The sequence below is a fragment of the Calliphora vicina genome, chromosome 4 (assembly GCF_958450345.1).
Source record: "Calliphora vicina chromosome 4, idCalVici1.1, whole genome shotgun sequence".
NCBI classification, from domain to species: domain Eukaryota; kingdom Metazoa; phylum Arthropoda; class Insecta; order Diptera; family Calliphoridae; genus Calliphora; species Calliphora vicina.
In genome coordinates, this window is record NC_088783.1 from 110,596,208 (window position 1) to 110,619,450 (window position 23,243).

Sequence of the window (23,243 nt, forward strand, 5' to 3'; positions counted from 1 at the left end):
TTTTCAAACAAACAAAAATTTTTAATTAAACAAAACGTCAAAATATAATAAACATTAAAAAAATCTGCAGAATTTGGCAAATTTTTAAACAACCAACAATTTTTTATAAATAACTAAAACAATAATTCCAAATTTTTTTTAGTTTTTAACCAACCAAAAAATTTTATAAAAAAATTTAAACAGCAAACTATTTTTTTTCCTAAAAAAAGAAAAAAACTATAATAAATATTAAAAAATTACAGAATTTCTTAAATTTTAAAACCTCTTTTTTCAAAAATATTTATAAATGGCTTATTTTGTAAATTTAAAAAGATTAACTCATATTTCATTAAAAATAAATAAAAAATTAGAGAAATTATAGTCAATCAATTAATATTTCATTCAACATTTAAGTTTTTATTAAAAAACAAGTAAGAGAGCTAAATATATTTGGGGAAAAACATATTGAATGAAAAAAATGTTTGGTTTTTGCTCTTACCTCAACCATGTATAAACAGATTTGCCGGATTTCTGTGCCTTTTGGAACATTCCTATCAATAAGATCCAATATTTTCAAAATATTTTGAATAAAAAAAAATGTTTGGTTTTTGTTCTTACCACAACCATTAATGAACAGATCTGTCTGATAACCGATTTCCTAAATCTGATATATTGATCCGGAGTCCATATCTGACGCCTTCGGAAAGTTGATTTCGACCAAGATATGGATTAAGATCTATGAGGTATGGTCACAAATGACATACTATCTTTTAACCTCCGTTATTACTTATGGCTGGAAATCATTCTCAAATATTTTCAAAACTTTTTCATTAAATTTTTCTTTTTCATAGAAAAACTGTTAGATACAATATTGTTGTTAACAAAATTCATTCCACAATCATTTTAAACTACTCCCAAGAGACTTATTTCAAAATACTACAATTTTAACCTACCATAGCCTTAAAAACCAAAAAGAACAATTTATATATTCAAAACAAATCGATCAAAACAATAACTTAAGCTCTAAAACAAATAACAGTAACAATTTTAACATAAACAAGGGATTAAAATGGCGACCTTCTTATAAATGTCATAAAAAATAAACGATTTACTCAAACACTCACACTTACAAAGGATCACACGATTAATCAATCAAAACAATAACAAAGATAACGGACTAATTGCAGACAATGTAAAAAGTACGAGCAAAGCAATAAGGAAGTACGGCAACCTCCTTAAACTGACACGTAGGAACAACAAAATAACTAGAACTGAGAGCAAATTTTAATTACGGTATAAAAAACGTTAATAACCCCTTAAAATCGAGAAATTAGAAATATTCAAATACAATTTAGAGGAAATTAGAAAATATCAGTTTCTAAAGGAAATTAAATGGTTTCTTGTTAAAATTTCTGCAAAATTAAAAGATTTTAAATAAAATAACTAAATAAAAATAACATTTACATAAAGATATGAATAAAAATAAACTAATAATTCTACAGAAAACAGAGTTTTAATAAACAAATTCTCATAAAAACAAATTTTAATTAAAACCGAGTAGAAATTATAAAAAGTGTTAATATTTTTTGTTAAATTTTCTAAATAGTTTAAAATGCCAGTGTTTGTTTTAACATAATTTTTATTTAAATATTTTAGCTTCAACCTCCTAACAAACGTGTGGTTTTTTTCTTATAATTTTTAAGAAAATTTTTCCAAGCCATGTGACTTAATTGAAAAACAATACTTAAATGAAGAAAAGAAAGAAAAGTGTAAATTTTTGAAAACAAAATTAAAAAAAAAAGTGAATATAAAACAATAAACAGAAAAACAGTTAAGAAAACCACAAACCAACAAGAATAATATACAAATAAAAAAAAGAAAACTAAACTAACGTGATTTAAGCCAATTAACAAAATAAACTATTTTTAACTGAATTGGAAGAAAAATAATAAAAAAAAAAATCAAGAATAAGAGAAACAAACACCCGATGGCAACACTAGCACTAGAACAAATAAACACCCACAGCGCCACAACGACGACGACCACTGAGCCCATTAAAATTCCCCTTAACCACGAAGAGCAACGCTTCTCCACCCAATTGTCCACCGGTTCGGCAGACAGTGCCTGCGTTGTTGTTAATAATGGCAACTCATCCAATTCGTCGGTGTTTTTGACCGCTAATGGCCACCACAAAAAAGATTCCACTTTGTCTTTGAATATACGCAGTGCTTCTTTGAGTTTGCATGGTACGGCCCATCCCAAATCGCAATTGCAGAAATTGAAACAGCCTGCATATAGGCAACTTTTGTCTCAAGACAGTGGCATTGATAATGATAGAGATTCGGCTATAGGATCTCAGCAACTGTTAAAATCGGCACAATGTTCCTCCTCCAGCAGTGAGTCTATAGGAGCCAATTCTTCAGGTGATTTATCACAATCTAAATATTCTGAGGATAATTTAGATACAGAATCTTCATCGGGTTACTCGGGTAGTACCTATAATTTTGGAGCTACACGACGCATTAAGTATAAATCATGCAATAGTTCTACAACTTTGGGTTGTTTGGGTCTAGAAGATCGCATAGATGAAGTAGAGGACTTGCATGATGATGAAGAGGAGGATGATGATGACGAGGAGGATGAAGTGGATGATGATGGAGAACAGGATGAGGAGGAAGAAAGAAGTCCCGCCTCGGCTGGGGACGAAGAGGAAGAAGATGTTAATGACAGTGGTTTACAAATGTCCTTGAATCCTTTGAAAGAACTAAAAGAAACCAAACATTCTACATCTTTACAAAATCCCGACAAGTTCGCTCATGTACCCAAACCCAAAACATCTACCATAAATGCGCCTGATAACAAAAAATTTGCCGCTAAAGCTAAATCTTCTACTGCTAATAACACGAGTACACAACAGCAAAAGCCCTCACACAATAATGCCCAACAAGTTTTAGCCACCGACGGCAACTACTATTTCCCACTACTCAATATTTCCGATGATCCCACCATCAATCCCAAGCTTATCAATAAGCGTGATGGTCTGCAAGACTGTATGTATTATTTGGACGAATTTGGCAGTCCAAAACTGCGTGAGAAATACGCCCGCAAACAAAAACAAAAGGAACTCAAACAACAGATCAAAGCCCTTAAGAAAAAGGCTGAAGAAGAATCTACCAAAAAACACCAACATTCACAAACGAATGTTGAGGTGAAATCCAAAAATTCATTAGAAACTCACTGTGATACTAAAGAATATAGTAAAAGTAATTTAAGTTATGATAAGAAGCCAGCTGATAATAGTTGTAAGATGCAAATAGAGAATGCAGATGGTGGAGAAGCCGCCGAAATTGCCGAGGAGGTGGAAGAGGTGCAGCAACAGCAGCAGCATAAGCAGCCACAAACACCGTCCTGTGTTAGTTGGACGAAGGTGGTTCAAAAATTTAAAAATATTATAGGTAAATTTTTATTTCATAATAATTATTATTCTTTTTCATGTAAAGGTTTAAAATATGCTTTAAATTAAGAAAAATAATAGTTTTTTTTCAAAGATTTTTGATCAAAATATGTTTAAAATTAAAAAAAAGGTGTGAAAAGGGGGTAATCATATGATAAATACTATTAGGGCAACTCTGCAAAAATGCTGTCATGTAGAAAAAGGAAATGTAAACAAACAATGTAAAACAAATACAAGAGCTCATACATATAGGAGTAATAAACAAATATGGCGATCAACAAGGATGCCCCACAACAATTTAAATCACTAATAATAACAAGGAAACTAAAGGGCATCGCTGCAATTAGATTTTTAAGTATTTTTAAAAAGATTTTTATAATTTTTAATACATATTAGCAATATGTGTGATAAAAATTGTGTGTTAAATTAAATGTAAATATTTAATCTCTTTGTGGTTTAAATACAAAAAAATCCTCTAGATTATTTAACATTTTTGAAATATTTTCATAATATGTTTTTATTTAGTCTCTGTTTTTAGCATAATAACTGTTTTAAAACATTTTCTTTATCATTATTTTCACAATTTACTTAATAATTTTTTTTTATTATTTTCTTCTATTTTTAGGTAAGTTTCTAAGTGATTTTATCATGATGTTTTTATGGTTGATAAGACTTGAGCTTTTTTTCTGAAAAGGTAAAGTGTTTTTAGTGATAATCTGTTTTCTGATTGTATGTATTATATTATTTACACAAAGAAGTTGGCAACTAGCTAACACCCGATTAGATGGCGGACCGGACTTCTTGTTATCAACACATAAATAATAAAAAAGATTTGTTAAGATTTATTAGGAAATTTTTAGTCAAACAAACAGTAAAAGAAAGAAGCAAAAGACAGGAAATTATAAAAATAAGGAATTTTTGAGTTTTAAAAAAATACAAAGCGGCATAAAAACACTGATACGATATTGTTTTGCTATGAATTAAAAATGAAGCGACTTAATTTAAAACTTGTGATTGTTCAGATTATAATTAAACTACCTTACAATTAACCGGTTGTCATTTTTTCAAAGATAATTACAATTTTCTTTAAAACTTTTTCTATTTGTTTAATACTTAAACTAACGTTTTCACTCTTAGGAGCTTAAAATTAAACTCGATTCACTAATTTCCATCTTTAATTTTTATAGTATCGTCTAAATTTATAATTTTACTTTAGTTTTATTTAAATAATTTAATAAAATTATTTAATCAAAGCTTAAATTTGTTAAAAATAGAAATGTCATGTTCCTTAGCAATTCTTTTGCCTTTTTTATACCCCTCTTTAACTTAAACGCTTAAATATACCGTTATTTTCCACTCCATTTTATTGAGTGTTTACATTTACTGCAACAACAACAACACACAACAAAACATAAACAAAACAATCAAAGAGTTGCCATATGAAACTAGTTTGTGTTAAAGGACTTGCCATATCACATTTTTATTAAGAAAAAGGCAATTTAAGCATTTTTAAGCAAATACTTTATTAAAACGTAAAAATTCTATATTTATTTATCAAAAAATTTGCCGAATCTATAACTTAATGTATATTTGTTGTAATTTATTCCTATTTTTTATATATTGTAGTTTTCTTTGTTTTTTATATTTTCTTTAAATGTAATTAAACAAATATCACTTTCCTACTACATGGCTAAACTGAACTTTGTACTTGGTGTTAATAATTATCACACAATATTTAAAAATAAATTAACTTTTTTTTATTGTTGTTGTTGCGGCTGTAAATTTCATTAAATAATAAAAACAAAAGAATTATAAACTATTCTTTGCTGTCTTCACTATTTAATCATTTATAATTATTATTTTTTTTTCTTTATGAAAATCTTATTTGTTTTTCGCACTTGTAAGGAGATTTAATTCAAACAGTGAAATCTTGATTTAAAGGCTATAAACTCAATATTATGTTAATTTTTTTGTTTAAAGTTATAGAATTGTGTGAGTTTTTACTGTAACAAGAACAAAGGGAAATTGTATAAACAAATTATTAACTTTTCAGTTGCAGTTGTTGTTGTTTTTTTGTAACAACAAGACGATAACAAAAGTGACAGTTACAAGTATTTATAGTAATGATGACAGGCAGTTTAAGGCATATTATAAATATACAAAATAGAGTAAGTGATATAACTTTAGCTTTGTTTGAATGTGTTAATCTTAAAGGAAATGAGGGACTAACTTTAATTTAAGACATTTAAAAAAATGTGAGGTTAAGATGAATAATTTATTTTTTACAGACTTACCCCATGTTTTTATTAAACTTTTAGTTTATTTAATTCGTCACAGTAACGAAAGAAATTTTGTTTTCGATATTATTTAAAAAATATTATAATTTTTAAACGAAATTTTTTAATATTTGAAATTTTTGTGATTTATAAAAACCAAAGTTGCAACACATTCGTTTGTTGACGAATCGTTCGTTTAGAAATAAAAACGGAATTTTGTTAATTTTAATTTTGTTTGGAACTTGTATTATTTAGCATATAATGCAGTTTTTTTTTCTCAGTATATTTAAAATTCAGTATTTATTTGTTGTTGCTATATGCCCCGCCATAAAACAGCTCATGTTCTTATCGCAACAATTTTGTTTAGCCTTTTTTTATTGTTATTATTAATAATAATGATTAACATAAATTAACATGATTTGGCATGCCATTTTAAATACAATATATACATGGTTTTTTTTATATAATTAAATTGTTTTACTTTTTAAATATTTCACATTTTCTTTAGACTTTTGCTTTCTATTTTTTTGTATTTGAAATTCTCTTAAATTTTCTAAATTTATTTATTTGCCTTTGTTTAACCTCAACCTTGATTATCTGCTAAAAGACTCAATTTATATATATTCATTCTTTGCAAACGAAAATTTTGTTTGACGTCAAAACCATATAATTTTTTTAATGTCAACCAAATGGGGTGTGTCTATTTTCTATAATTTGTTGTTATTTTTGTGATTTAATCGTTAAAAATTGACAAAAAAAATTCACTTATATTGGCAGATATTTGTTAAAACAATAAATTTTCACTTTTTTTGGGCCACCTCCTAAAAATATGCTTTAGTTTTTATGAAAATTTGACAATGCCGTTACATTGTTTTGTTTATTTGTAATATGTAGAGCTGCCACTGTGTAAAATGTAGGAATAACGGTAAATTAACGATTTAAATGGAATTTTTAATAAATAATAAAAAATATTCAAATAGCTTTAACAAAAATACACAATTTTGAAAGGCAGTTTTTGAAATCATGTGACATATTTTTCACGTCATTAAGTTTTATATTTTCCATAAATTTCCTACACGCGTTTTCAAAAAAAATCGTTTTCTTTTTATAAATTTGTTGTTTTTTAAAAAAAAAAAACCTATTCATTAATTTTGTTATTATTAAAATTGTATTTGTTTTCTTGTGTTCTTTTTAATCATTTAAAGATCTTTTTTTTTATTTTCAGTAAATATTTTTGTTTTTTGTTCCCTAAAGTCATGTGTTTTTTTTGTTTTTCTTTAAAATAAACAAAGATTAATAAAAAACATTATACAATTATTAAATGCGGGACAGTAAAAGCCACTTTAATTAAATATTTAAATTAATCCGGTTTAATAAACATTTTATGGTCATATTTTTTCCGTAATTTTTATAAATAATAAAAAGTAACTATTTTTAGTAAATAGATTTGTTTAAAAGATTAAAATATTGATTTAAGAAAATCACAAACTTGAGAAATCAAGTTTAAATTTCTAAAATTTATTTATTTTTTTCTTTAAAATTTTCTCAAAAGAATTTTTCATTTAAATTCAAAACTTTAAAATATAAATTAATTTTCCTACAAAACGTTAAACCAAAAACACTGTCTCAGTTCCTTATTTATTTCTTCGAAATAATTGTCTTGTTTTATTTTTTTAAAGACGCTTTTTTTAATGTAAAAACCCCATTTCTTTGTCTTTTGTATTATTGTTATGAAAAAAGTGCTTTTATAAAAGCAATGATATAAAACAAAAAATAATTTTAACGGTCGCGTGACAGTAAATGAAAATTATCATCAACGCCATCGTTGTCGCTGTCGTCGTCGCCCTACTGCTGCAGTCTATAAATTTTCTTTTCCGTCACTTGTTTTTTTTTTGGGTTAAAATAGATTTTCTGTTTAAAATATTCATTAATTTACCATATACTATACTGTTTTTTATAGCTTCTGTTGTTATTGTTGAGTTTATTTGTCTTCATTATTAAATCATGTGATATGATGACGGCCGATTTTTTTTTTTATTTTGTTCGATTCCTTTCACTTGGATAATAATTTCATTGATTTTTTACGTTATGGCATTTTTTCAAAGACAAAGCAAACGTTTTTAGTTAGTATTTTTGAATTTAAATAAATTTTAAGGGATTTAGTAAATTATTTAAAACAATTTTCATTATTTTAAAATACAAATATTGATTATTATAAAATATTTCTGAATTTTGTTTCAACTTTGTTCTAAACACATTTGTTTTTATTTTTATAATTCTTCCCTTTCATTTTCTATGGTAAATAATTATTTTACCACGTTGTTATAGCTGTTTATTTGATTATAAAGATAAATGTGACAAATGTTTAAACACAAATTTTATTAAAGCTATTTATTCTGATAATGTTTATGCAATTAATCATAAAATAAATGTTTAAATTTATGAAAAATTGTCTAGAAATTTGTGTTATGATGCGTTAATGGCAATGAAATTAAATGATATGAGCTGAACCTGGCGTTAAAATTTAATTACAAGACAATTTATGCAACATAAACAACAAAAATTTAGACGTTTTAACAGATAAACACTAAATAATAATAGAAAACAAGTAAGAAAGTATGGTCGGTCAAGCCCGACCATATAATACCCTACACCAAGTAAATGAGTAAAAATATTTTTCTTTTAAAATATCAATAATTTATATTTTTGAGTGATTTTCGGAAGTGGGCCTTATATGGGAGCTATGACCAATTATAGACCGATCACCATGAAATTAGGTCGTGTGATTTATGTCTATATTAAAGTTAACTATGTTGAATTTTGTGTGTATACCAACATTTTTAAGCACGTTAAAGTGATTTTCGGAAGCGGGTCTATATGGCAGCTATGACTAATTATGGACCGATCGTAACAAAATTTGGTGACATGAATTTTGTATATATAAAACTTATTTGGAGCGAAATTTGTGTAGATACATAGATAAATTAAACGTTTATGACCGATAAAGTCCAATTTCGAGGGGACATTTGTATGGGGGCTAGGTGAAATAATGGACCGATTTCAGCCAGTTTCAATAGGCTTGGTCCTTGGGCCGAAAGAGTAATATGTACCAAATTTTATCGAAATATCTTCAAAATTGCGACCTGTACTCTGCGCACAAGGTTTACATGGACAGCCAGCCAGCCAGCCAGCCAACCAGACGGACGGACGGACGGACGGACATCGTTTAATCGACTCAGAAAGTGATTCTAAGTCGATCGGTATACTTTAAGGTGGGTGTTAGACTAATATTTTTGGGCGTTACAAACATCTGCACAAACGCATAATACCCTCCCCACTATGGTGGTGTAGGGTATAAAAATATCAAATATTAAAAGCATTTTAATAAATTTTCAAAAATTAACTTTTATCAATGAAATTTTTAAGAATAAACTAAAAATTAAAAAAGAATTTAATAAAATCAAAACAAGCGCTTAAATACACTAGCAGCTGGTATGGCATCCTTAAAATTAGTTAAATTGGCAGCTCTGCCAAGACCTGCTTCTTCTTATTCTTGTCAGTTTTTTTTAATGATGCTGCCATATTTATTTTATAGAGATGCCAATGTAATCAAAGCGAAACAATTGCCTTTTTAGAGATGCCAGCATGTTAAATGAGAACAATTACAGGAATAATGAAAAAATATTAAAAAAAACTATAAAAAATAGATATAAAAAGCGTAATGGCTATACTAACTGAAACTTTATGTAGTTTTAAACAATTTTAAACGTTTTTAAGTAAAATTAAACAGGAGCAAAGTAAGCTAAATTCAAAACATTATAAAATTCAAAATCTAGGCAAAATTTATTTACAACTTTTGTATGAAAATGAGAAATTTAAAGATATAATCATAAATATTCACAAAAATAAGCATTCCAATCATTCAAATAAAATGTATACTAATGTAAGAAAAACGATTAAGTATTTTCTAAACTGTTGTAGGTTGTCAAACACTCTGTTGCAAAAAAACCCAACAAAATTTGTTGACAGCTCATTGAATGTATGCAAACATTTGATTGAAAAAAAAAAAAACACAATAACAATAAAAATCAAATATCAATCAATTTTGTTTGCACACATCATCATGATAAATGTGATGGCTAACGAAAATATAAAATAAAAAACAGCAACACAAAAAAATCAAATGACAATGTCAAATCAAATGAAAACAACTAGATAAAATAAGAAAATTAAATAAAACTGAGCATTATTTTTAGAAAGTAAATAAAAAAAATAAATATTTGGCAAAAAATAATCAATAACAACACTTAAAGGTAACAATGGTTATAAGATAAATAAAAATTTAAATATTTAGCAAATAACAATTGTTTCTCGTGAGTTTAATTTTTAAGCAGACTTACGATAAATATTTATTTCTTGCTTTTTTTTTGCAATTAACAATAAATCTATCATAATTTAAAGAAATTTGTTTAAAGTAATTAACACATTTTTGCCTGTTTTTGATTAGATTGAGTTTCTTTCTACTTGCAACAACTGATAATGATAATAAGTGTTAATTATTAATTTTCACCTACAAAACAAACTTTATAAATTATTGGCAAATATTTATTTATATTTCTATTAATATACCTACCACATCAAGTGTCATCACATGATCAAATTATTGGAAAAACCAATAAATGGCGAAAAAAAAATTAAGTAAAAATATTTAAAATAAATTATTGTCAAGAAATAAATGAGATAATTATAAATCAAATAATAATTAGAAGTATTGTGTTAAGCTTTTTTTAAGGAAATCAAAAAAAAAGTTAGATAATTTTTAGACAACTTTTTAGAAAGCCTCGAAAAGTGATCTAAACCATTTTAAAATCTAATAAAGCAATAATACTTAAGCTTAACACGTATTTTTATTATAACGAAATATTTAATCAATTAACTACTTTTAACAATTTACCATAGGTTTAAACGTTAGTTTTTACTTAAAAAATACATTAAACGTTAAAAATCACACACAGCTAAATCTGTCTCTCTAGCATTGGTTTATCTGTGTATCTGGCATAAGACTTGTTTTGTTTACATTGCGTATTCCACCTTGTTTTGTTAACATTGTGTATTCCGCCATTTTCTTTGCAAATCCTTTTTTGTCATTCTGCAAGTTTATTCACACACACACACAGCTAAGCCTTGTTTTGTTTACATTACGTATTCCTTTATTGTCATTTTGTAAGTGTGTTCATTAGGCGATTTTTTAACGCTTTTTTGATTATGTTGGGTATTTTGAATTCGTTGCAGCTTAATATGAATTTTTAGCTTAAAATTATTGCATTTTAATGGCTTTCTACAATGTTGATTTAAATATCTCATGCTCGAGTGCTAAAATTTAATTAAATGTTTATCATGTTGTTGTTCTTGCTATAATAATTTATTTACCTCATCATTAATATAAAGAGTATTTTAATTTAGTTATTTACCTGTAAAATTTGTCAAGGATTTTTTTGGGGGGATTTTATGCTCGAATAAAATAAATTTTGTGTAACAAAATTGATAAAAATTTAATGAGTGTGTTGTAGAAAAAAACAAAAACATATTTGTTTAAGCGAATGGAAAATTCAGAAAATGAGGGGAAGTATGCTAAGGGATTAAATTTATGTTAAATATGGTGTAGGGGTCTATTAAATATGTTTGCTATTGTTCTTTTTATTTCACAATTTATAAGACAAATTTTAAGTTTATTTTAGAAAATGAAATTGAATCTATAAAATTATGTTCGATTTTTTTTATTTCCCCAAGAACATTAGTTTTCCTTTTTCAAATTTTCTTTCCTCTACACCTTTATTTGACTTTAAAAAAATTTTATTATCATTGATCGAAGGCGGCAACTACCTTAACATGAGTAAAATTTAATTGAAACAACCAAAAAAAAACGAATTTGATGCCAATTAAAAATCGGAAGAAAATTTTTGAAAAAAATAAAACAAAACTGTGTAAACGTCTCGTGGTATCGAACATTTGCTTTGATTTTACAATGTGACAACGAAAAAAAAATTTTTCTAGGATTTTTTGTCGAATTTATTTTTTATATAAAATAAATTACAACAAAAACCACAAAATAAACTGCAAATGAATGCGATTTTTTGTTTTGCGAACACTCTTGAGGGTCTAATGTAAAATCTTTGTCTAATATTGAACTAGTTTCAGATAAACGTTAAAGCAATTAACCTCTCTCTCTTTAAGTGTAATAATTAAGAAAAAATATTTCAAAAGAAAAAAAGATCAATACAAACAATAAAAAACGCGTAAATTTTAAAAAATATTTTTATACAAATTTAATAAAATATAGAAATACAAATAAAATTCAAAATTTTTGAATATTTTATATAAAAAAAATCAAAATAAATCACGTAATCTTTTTTTATAAAAAAAAAACGTAATCTTAATTAAAAAAGAGACAAACTCAAACAAAAGCAGAAAAAATAAAAGAAAATAATTGAAAACGCTTTTAACCTTCATTAGAACAAACAACCGCCAAAGTGAATCAATCAACAGGACGCCCGCGTAAAATTATAAAAATTATACGTAAAAAAAAGAAAAACGATGATAGCGCTGGCGATTCAGCGACGGCCACCGAACGCATAAATTCCTTTACTTCATTAAGTTCCATGCAAAATAACAACAATGATGAGAATGCGACGGAAACAAAAACATTTAACCGATCCGCCTCATGCAATAACGTTAGACGTGTGGTAACGCGTAAAATTGTTAGACGTAGTAGTTGTTTAAATAAAAGTAGTAGTGGTAATGAAACAAATTCAAAAACGAAACCAGTACAAAAAGCTAAATTTATTACTTCATCGTCTTCGTCATCATCAACATCCTCGTCGACAACAACGACCACATCAGGTTCATCTAAGTCAACGACGACAACTACCACGACAACTTCAAGTTCGAAAAATGCCAAAAATGTTAAGGTTGTAACGCGTGCGAGTAGTACTGTGGTGAAAAAATATGCCAATCCAAGTAATAGATTTAGTTTTTTTGTAGCAAACAAAAACATTTAAAGAAATTATTTATTGTACCAGTATGTTTGAGTAAAGAAATTAACAAACAAAAATCTGAATTTTGAAATATATTTTTTGGTGTCAAACCTTTACAATTTCAAAACAAATTATTATATCGCTCAAACGTTTTTTTAAATTGAAAATCTTAGAAAAATTAAATCTGTACTTATAATTCTGATTATTAAAACGACAAACAATCCAAATCTTTTAAATAAATATTCATAAATAAATGTAATCGCCAAAATACGGTTTACTTTGCTGCAAATAGCAAAATTATACATTGACACTAGTGTGCCTACTTTATTTACTGCTTTTCCGCCTTAAAATATGCAACTATGTTTGTTTATTACTTTTATATGCAACTATGCACTTATGTTTACATATTTTTAACAATGTTGCCAATAAACGTTAAATAAATAAACAAATAAAGCAGTTTCTTTGAAATTTTCAAGATTTGTCTATTCCTTTAAGTTTCAATGACATACTGGCAATAATTTCTTTAAGATATAGAGATTTAAAGATCAGCAAAGGTTTTTAATTATGTAAAATTTATTATTGGATATTTTTATGACATTTAAATGAGAAATTAGAAATGTAATTACTGTTTTTAGGTTAATTTCTTTAAAAAAAAAACTTATATTAAGAGCTTAAAGGCAACTTATTTAAGGATGGAAAAACAGAATTTTAAATTAACCTAAACTTAAATTAAAACTGAGTTTAAATTCAGCACAACATACAAAAAAAACCCAAGTTAAATACTTTGTCAAATAATTCAAAAGCAAATAATCTTTAAAATATATTAAAAATATTTGTTTTTATTTAGCTTACAGTTTGGGTTGGTGTCTTTGCTAACAAATGTAATGTATTTTCGATCTTAGCAGCACGTTTCTTTTCTCCTTATTTCTTAAAAAAACAAATTGTTTTGACGTAAACGCTTCTATTTTCTTAAAATTTACAAAAAATACAAATCTTAAATATAACATTGCAGCGTGCCCTCTGCCTGCCACTTGCCTTGGCTTCTGCTCATAAAAAATAAAACATCTTTTTTATTTCAAATGTTTATGCCAAATTTAATTATAAAATGTTTTCTTTATTTTTTATTTGATTCTTTTAAATTTAGCGTAATACGAAATAATTAAATAAACATTTTGATGAAAAGTTTCAATTTCGTAAAAAAAACTATAACAAGAGAAATGAAAACTAAATGAAAATATAAATTTCCTTTTCCTCTAAATTTTGTTTTTTATTGAAGAAAAATAAATAGATTTTTTAAGTAAACACCTGTCGGTACGAACAAAAAACCCTCAATAACACATTGGTAACATATTGAAAATAACAATAGAATTGTTTATAAACATCTAAATTTGCTCAATGACGTTTTATAAAACTAGTAAATTAATTAAGGATTTCAAATTTAAGTTTTAGTAAAAGTTGTGTTTAAAAAAGTTTTCTTCATATTTTCAAATAATTTTATAACAACATTTCTTAAAATAAAGGTTTTATTTTTATCTTTTAAAATTACCTTCCTTATTATATAGTATTTTTTGTTAATAAAGCTTTAAACAATTTAATAGTTAATTAATTTCTTTTTAACTATTTAAGCATTTAAAAGCTTTTTTCAAAATACTTGTATACTATCTATATAGCATTTTTTCAAGATAATAACATACTTATACCTAAACAGTCCACTTCACTATCTACCTTGTGTAGTTCTTATCTAAATCATTTAAATTTGAAAACAAAACAAATTAATTGTTGTTCAGGAGACAAAGAAAGTTTAATTTGTTATTTTTTTATTATTATTATTTTAAAGTACTTAATTAAAATATTTGCTGATCTTTTAGTAGTTTTATTGTGTGAGTGTTAGGAGAAAGGATGGGTTTTTTAAAAATGCATTTATTTACCACAGGCATGAAGCAATTAATTGGTAAATTAAATGATCTATGGCCCGAACATAGTGTGGCACTTTCCATTCCAAAGGAAATTGATAAAACGAAAGAAAAAATACCAGGCGTGGAAGAAATTGAAGGTAATTGAAATAAAAACAAACAAAAAAGTGTTTAATTATTAATAAAAAATGTAACAAAAACGCCAAAAAGTAACGTTGCATTATTTAAAACTGAATTAATGCAAATGTAAACATGAATGACTTGCAAGAATTTGTACAACACACCAACACAAACTCCTATCAATCAAAACAAATGCAAACAGGAATGTGCAAATGACAGCCATTCTCATTAATACAAACATACTCATGTAAAAATGTAAACAACAGTGTCTAACGGTTTTATTTGTCAGTGATGCTAACTATTTAAAACAGGAAAAATCATGGAAAAAATATATATTTAAACAGAAAAGTTATAAAATAAGCATTTTTATATTTTAAATAACTCCTATAAACACTTTCCTTTTGAAAAACCTCAATTATATTATAAATAATTTTATTTCTTCATTTTTACTAAATTTTCGTTTTTATTTTCTATGTTCCACACAGGCAGAGATGGTTCAAAAATCACCACAGTTGTTGCCACACCTGGCCAAGGTACCGATCGTGTGCAAGAAGTTTCCTACACAGATACAAAGGTGATTGGCAATGGCAGCTTTGGTGTTGTCTTTCAGGCAAAACTATGCGATACCGGTGAACTGGTAGCCATTAAAAAAGTTTTACAAGACAGACGATTTAAGGTAAGTATTTAGCTTCTAAAGCAATATACCCCTACATTTATATGCTTTAAAATATGAAATAATTAACTATTGATTTTTTATAGAATCGTGAATTGCAAATTATGCGTAAATTGGAACATTGTAATATTGTAAAACTTTTATATTTTTTCTATTCGAGTGGCGAAAAGGTGAGTATTAATGTTTAAGGTTATTTTTAGTTGCATATAACTGTTTAACTCTCTCTTCCTAAGTATTAACCCTTAAAAACCAAAAATAAAAATTCCCTAATTCACTAAAATGAATTTCAAGAAAACAAAACAAAAAAATAATAAGGGCATGCTTTTTAACATAACTATATTAAATAATAATCATTTATATATATATTTTGTTTATTAAAAGAAGGGATTTTTTTCTGTTTCATTTCTTTATAAACAAAATTATCTATCATTTCCTGTTTACTACTCCCCCCAAATAGTTGAATAAACTCCTTTAAACAACATTTTTTTTAATCCTCTTATTTTCCAACAAACAAAATTTCTTTACTTTATTTCCATTTACTTAGTTAAAATTTTGATTTTTAATAATTTATTTTTCTTATATGTTTTAACCAATAAACCAAAAATAAAAAAAACAAAACTATTTTCAAATAAACAAAATAATGTTTTCTGATCGTACGTTCAAATTGTGATTGATCTCCATCGTCATTATCAACTTTAAATTATCAAAATAAATAAAAATTGCGCTAAAATTGTTTTCAATACTGTGTATGTGGTTATTATATACAAATAACAAATTAAATATGTGTTTGTGTGTGTAACTGTATGCAAAAACAAAAAAATAATTTCGAAATTAATTTAAAAAAAAAAAATACAAAAATCACAAACAAACAAATTTTGTTCAAACAAAAAGTTAGCTGAATTTCCCATTGATGTTGGGATATTTGCTTCGGTTCTTAAACCTCAGGTACCTATAAAGCCATCAAAAACAAAACAAACCAATCAATCAACTCAAATTCATTCAAAAAACTTCAAATTCAATACCAAAAAAAATATGTATTACTTTCATTAACTTTAATTTCCTGCTCAACAAAACAAATCAAATACCAAGAAAGAAAAAAACAATTATGCTAAATGCTGCATTCTACATAAGCACATTTGTAAATGGCTTTAAACAAATATCAAAATCAACTATAAATTCTCTTTTTTTTTCTCAATCACTCCATTCATTATGACAAATTAAAAAAAAAACACAAATAATTATAAATAAAAATAAACAAACAACAATCAATCAATCTACTTAAATTTTACTATATTTTCTAGTAATTAAAAATCGCATGCTAGTTTTTTTGTTTAATGTTTTATTTATTATTTCAAATAAAATATTTAGCATGCGATTTGTTAATAAAACGAATAGTAAATAAAACATAACTAAAAACCATACACCTTTTGTTAAATTGGCTATATTCACGCAATTACTTTATTTTTAACAATGAATTATTAAGAAAAAAACAGACAAAATATGTTTATAATAACACAAAATGTTTAAGAAATCAAAAAATAAGTTTAATTATGGCATCGAATTTGTCTATTATAAAGAAATCTTTAAAAATTAGTTAAAAAATGACAGCTTCAAAAATCGCTGAAATTACGATAAATTGTGCAACACTGACCTCGAGCAAATGTCAATAAAGGAAAAGTAATGCCACCAGTACTTAAAATCCAAACGCCTAAATGAAAGCTAAACTTTAGTTTATTAACAATAATGGAATCGAAAACATTAAAAACAATTAAAGTGAAGCCAAAGTTCGAAACAAAAACAAATTTTTTCAATGTTGGCAAATTATTTAGATTAAAACTTAAAAAATCTTAATAAATATTCTTATATATCTGGTGTATGGTTTAAATTAATATATAACTCGTAAAACCATAAATTTCCATTTATCTCTTCGTACCCATTTCTTTCATAACAAGAAAATAAATGTCGTATGCTAGTTTTGTAAAATCGTACAACATTTTCAAAAGCATGCGATTTTATTTAATATATTTTTTTTTCGTTGTTTGTTTTAATAACATTATCAATTAGTTGTTTATTAAAAAAATTTATAAATTATTAAAAAAAAAACTAAAAAAAAATAATAATTGTTGATGTGTGTAAAAATTAAAATTTTTTTATGTTTATATTATTTTTAGTTCTTTATTTTTCATATATTCTTGTTTTTTTTTATTTAAAATTGAAGTAAACATTATATAGATTATAATAAGAATCAGATTTTATAACATTTTTGTGCATTTAATTTTTCTTCTAGCGTGATGAGGTGTTTTTGAATTTAGTACTCGAATATATACCAGAAACCGTTTATAAAGTGGCACGTCAATATGCTAAAACTAAGCAAACAATACCCATAAACTTTATAAGGGTGAGTACTTCAATTATTGCAGTATTTAGATTTAAATTACTATAATATTTTGGGTTATATTTAAGAAATTTATTTAAATTGTACAACATAACAAATACAAATAAATCAACATGACTGACATACATACACATCTACACAAACTATCAATACAGTAAAAATAATATAAACAAACAGACATGACAGCCATACTCAAGTAAAATCAATATAAACAAACACTTGTAAAAATGTAAACAACAATTTCTAACGGTTTTATAAACTAGGCAACAACAAATCAAAATAGCGATGCCAACTATTTTAAAGCAATGACAATAACTTAATACAATAAAAACCGTAGAAAAGTATATATTTGGAAAATGCAAATTATAAAATAACGTTTTTAAATAATTCATATTATTATAATAATAAATTTGTTTGTTAAATTTCAGCTTTACATGTATCAATTGTTCAGAAGTTTGGCTTACATACATTCATTGGGTATTTGTCATCGTGATATTAAACCACAAAATCTCTTATTGGATCCAGAGACCGCTGTTTTGAAATTATGCGATTTTGGTAGTGCTAAACAATTGTTGCATGGCGAACCAAATGTTTCATATATCTGTTCACGATATTATCGCGCCCCCGAATTGATATTTGGCGCTATTAATTACACCACAAAAATTGGTATGTTATTTTGAACCAAAATATTAATTTATCTTATAATAAAATAAATATTATGTTTCTTTATTCGTTACTACAGATGTGTGGAGCGCCGGTTGTGTATTAGCTGAATTACTTTTGGGCCAACCTATATTCCCCGGTGATTCTGGTGTCGATCAATTGGTTGAGGTTATTAAAGTTTTGGGCACACCCACACGAGAACAAATTCGTGAAATGAATCCCAATTATACGGAATTCAAATTTCCACAAATTAAAAGTCATCCATGGCAAAAAGTAAGTTTAAATTTTAACAAAAAAATATTATATTGTGTTTCCTAATATGTAACTCACTCTCTTCATTTATTTTCGGAAGTAGTTTACCATTCCAATGGCTGTTAATTTGTTTTAAAGGCTTTTTCATTTATTTTTCTTTTTATAAAATAAATTTCTATATTCTATTTAGTCTGTTTCTAATAAAAAACAAACAAAACTTTTTACAGTCACTACTTGAACGTACCCAATTTCCAAATGCCCTAAACCAGAAACAACGTTTAAGAGTAAGAACTTTCTCTAAATTACAATCATCCAAGTCAAATGAGTCTATAAGGCAGGGACAGAGAGAGACTTACAGAGAGTGGTAGAAAAGTCTCAGAGAGAGAGAGAGAGAAAGATATCGCCTAAAATTATATCAAACAAAATCTGCTTTAACATTCATTGTTCTTACTTTTTTTTAGTTAATTGGTTACTTTTTTTTAATAATTGAATTGATATACACCCTTATTGATGTTGGCTTAGGCATTAACGCCATCCACAATTTCGTACTAGATTAAAGATAAATTCAAACCGTCTAGTACAAAACTGTAGATGACATAAAACGCCTACGACAATAGCCATAATGTTTAATTTCGTTGCTAACTTTATGTATAAACCCCTTCTCACTCGTGTAATTCTCATTTTTAATATATTTTTACACAACTTTTATCCTTTATATCATTTAGTTTCGATGATGTTTGAAATTGTGTTAATTGCCTCTCTTCAAAACCTCTTGTACATATGCTTTAACAAGCTTTTAATACTTGCATGATTGTAAAAACAATCTTTGGGCCAATTTTTGTACTTAAAGTACTCAATTAGATAATACAAATATAATTTAAGTTTTTCAGGCATATTTTAATTTTAGTGTTTGTATGTATGGCAACAGAAAAATGTAAACAAAACAAAGTTTATTTCTATATGGCAACATTGTTTTTTAATGTTACAGTAAAATGTAAACAAACAGCAATGTTGCCAATAAAAATAAGTTAGAAAAAACGCATAAACATTAAAAAAAATAAAAGTCCAAACATTATGACTTGATATTTATATTAAATTTAAATGAAATAAATTAAAAAATAATTGCGAGTTACAAAATTGGCCCTTAGAGTTCTCATAGTCATTGTACATACGAATTTCAGCTTTAAAGGAAGAGCATAATACCTCTTACTCTTTGGTAAAACTAAAATGGCAAAATTCCCAAGAAATTTGCTTTATAATTTCAAGTTTAAATTCTAATATTTTCTATAATTATTCCAAATTCAAGTAAAATTTTTAACCTGTTTACGATATTTCTCATAGTTTCATTAAAAATCTCACTATATTTTGAAAGTTAATTCAAATTTATTTGTCAAAATTTAAAATTAAACAGTGCTTTAATATAATAAAAAGCTTGATATGTATTTTGAAAGTTAATTCAAAACTTGTCTGTTAAAACTCTGTTAGTACTTGTATACGCTAAAAGTTAAAATATGCATTATGTACACGATTAACCTCAAATTTTAAATCATATATTCATGTTTATTAAGGTAAATTTATATTTTGTCCGTCCTTTTTCGGATTATTCTTAGAAAATTGAGGTCATTTTTTAACTTTTTTAGATGAAAAAGGAACTTCGAAAATTTTGATTTTTTAGAGTTTTCCACAGAAATGAGTTGGTCTTATTGACGGGTTGTAGTTTCCGCCAATGCCAGTATTTATTTTTACACAGTTAAATTAGTTTCAACGGACACTTGCTGTCTTACAGCCAACATTTTATATGTCTTATTGGTCCCCCATGTACTTCTGTCAATTTGACAGTTGTAAGTTTCTTCAACACAGAGTTAAATCTTCACGAAGTTAGGTTATGTATTGTGAATTTAAAATTTGTAACCGTCATTTTGACAGTCGTATGTTCCTTCAGCGCTGAATTATATCTTTACAAAAATAGGTTATGTATAACCGATTTATAATTTCCCACTGGGATTATGACGTATTGTAGTACGAAAATTCGGTTACATTTATGGAAATATATTTCACACAATGTAAATATTTTGTAAAAGAGTTTCTTTTTTACTAATATTTAGTATAAACAAAAAAACCCAAGTTTTTTTTCGACTTCCCACTTTGTTATGTTCATTTATTGTTATGCGTTCTTTTTGAAAAACATTTTTTTTTAGGTTTTCCGTATACGCACTCCACCAGAAGCTATAAATTTGGTATCACAATTATTGGAATATACACCAAGTGCACGTATAACACCATTGAAAGCATGTGCCCATCCATTCTTCGATGAATTGCGTCAAGAGGGTAATCATACATTACCAAATGGTCGAGAAATGCCGCCATTATTTAATTTCACTGAACATGGTAAGTGTGAGCGAGCATGAAAATAATTCAAAAAGGAATTTCTTTAATTACTAAAATATGTTGTTTTACTAATTTTTTTCTTTTTTTCATTTTAGAACTTACAATACAACCAAGTTTAGTACCACAATTGTTGCCAAAACATTTGCAAAATAGCGCACATCGTACTGCTGGCGCTGGTGGTGAAGGTGGTGCCGCCTCGGCCACAGCTGCTTCATCGTCAACAAATGCCACAAGTGCTGCTGCTGCTACGGCCAATAATACTACGCCGGGTGCTGCAGCGCAAGCAGCTACAGGTTAGTTTTTAAACATATTTATATTTCATTTTTTTTTACATTTTATGAAAAACAAGTGACTAAAAGAAACATTTTTTGTGTTTATTTGTTAAATTTAGGATAAAAAAAATTGGCATGCTTTCATTATTAAGTTAGGATTTTATTGGTGCTGGTCATTAATTTGGCAAAAATCTCTATAGGAATTGTTAGTATGAAACAGACAAAACTGAAGTCTTTGTTTAGATAGTTTAAAAATCAGATTATAGTTTCAAGGTCATATTTAGTTTGAAAATTCTTCATATTACTTTTATATAAGCCTTCCCTATAGGAAAAGTGGAACAAAAATGGTCAGATGTTTACTATTTTTTTAACTGTTATATTAAATTGAAACAAAGAAATTACAGAAGTTTGAGCATTATATGGCTCCATGTTGAGGTTTAATTAGGCATTATCTTCAGAATCTAGAACGTTGAACTTGGCACATAAATCTTGGACTAGATTAATAAAATGCACCGGTAAGGTGTAGCATTTTAAAACTCTGAATGACAATGACCCTTCAATCATTATTGCTGATGCAGCATTATATAGGGAAATTAATTTAGAGATATTTTAAATAAAAGACTTTCTTATTCCCGAGTTATGGGGCATTAAAGAAAAATATTTTAAGCGAAGCCGGTGTTCGCCATAACACATAGTTTAAAACTCTTCCGTCTGGAAAAAGTATTTAATGCGAATATCCTTTTTGAATACCGAGATTTTAAAAGTTATGCGGTTATGTTAAATTAATGTTATAAATCTTAGCTACAATTTAGTGTATTACCGTTATTACGGTAATTTTTTAAATAAAATACATTTCAGAAAAAAGAATCAAAATTCGAAAATCCGGAATTGGTTTCAAATGTGTAAATAATTTGAGATGCTTTATATCTCATTTTAAAGCTATTTCGAAATCAATAAAAAATACAAATATTAAATATATGATAAAATTTGAGTTTCAAATTAAGAGACACATAACTCGAAAATCACCTTCCTAGCCCTATTTCAAGTATTTGTTTCCTTTTCGCCCATAAACTAGATTGGTTCCGATTTTAGATCAACAGGTTTGCATTTCTAGTATATCTGGCTTTTAAGATTTACAAATGCGAACCATTTTTTTTTATAATTTATGTTAGAAAAATTAACATTATTCGCTATTGTGAATGTTTGTTTTTACTGAACGTATATTTGACAACACTGATTTACATCAAAAGGTTTTAATGCAAATGGTTGGCAATGATGGCTCGCATTGTTTACAATCAATGCATTTTTATTATCAGATGCAAATGGTTGCAGATTACTACATTATGATGCATAAATTTATGAACGTACTCTATTTAAATGATTTTTGTTACAAAATATTTTCTATTGCGATTATTTATTTGTTGTGTATAGTTGACATATTAACAAAACAAAGTTATTTACATATTTTTGTTTCACTATTGTGAATGTTTTTAGTTTGTGGTATAAAGTTGCCATATAAGCAGCTTTTATGGATTCGTACGAAAGCTTTGAAACCCAAAAGTAAAACGTTAAAAATTGTTGAGTGACATGCCTGGTAATCGAGAATTTTAGAAAATTTTAAATAATTTTAAATATGTATTACTATGAAGTTTTGATAGAATATTTTTCGTTAGAATTCCCCAATATTTTCCTCATAATTTTTATCGCATGCTCTTCATATCTGTGTAAATGTTTGTTAGAAATATTGGTTGTGGTTTCTTTTCTAGTACAAACTGCTTTTTAATGTGTAATGTCTTTGCTGCTAATTTACATTAAATGTTTAGT

The 23,243-nt window shown here is 26.4% G+C and overlaps 1 protein-coding gene across 7 annotated transcripts in view; it reads left to right on the forward strand.

Moving 5' to 3' along the window:
* Positions 1–23,243, forward strand: part of sgg (shaggy) — a 96,564-nt gene that overhangs the window by 67,887 nt on the left and 5,434 nt on the right. For 3 of the 7 annotated variants that reach the window (XM_065507914.1, XM_065507913.1, XM_065507915.1), the window contains exons 2-9: positions 1,636–3,434; positions 15,262–15,452; positions 15,536–15,619; positions 17,737–17,847; positions 18,273–18,510; positions 18,587–18,780; positions 20,958–21,147; positions 21,243–21,440. In XM_065507914.1, the coding sequence (XP_065363986.1) occupies positions 1,967–3,434; positions 15,262–15,452; positions 15,536–15,619; positions 17,737–17,847; positions 18,273–18,510; positions 18,587–18,780; positions 20,958–21,147; positions 21,243–21,440 (2,674 nt within the window). In that variant the 5' untranslated portion in view covers positions 1,636–1,966. Of the gene's footprint in view, positions 1–1,635; positions 3,435–4,058; positions 5,221–12,164; positions 12,727–14,676; positions 14,797–15,261; positions 15,453–15,535; positions 15,620–17,736; positions 17,848–18,272; positions 18,511–18,586; positions 18,781–20,957; positions 21,148–21,242; positions 21,441–23,243 lie in introns of those variants that run through there. The other 4 variants (XM_065507917.1, XM_065507919.1, XM_065507916.1 and 1 more) reach the window with 3 other exon arrangements.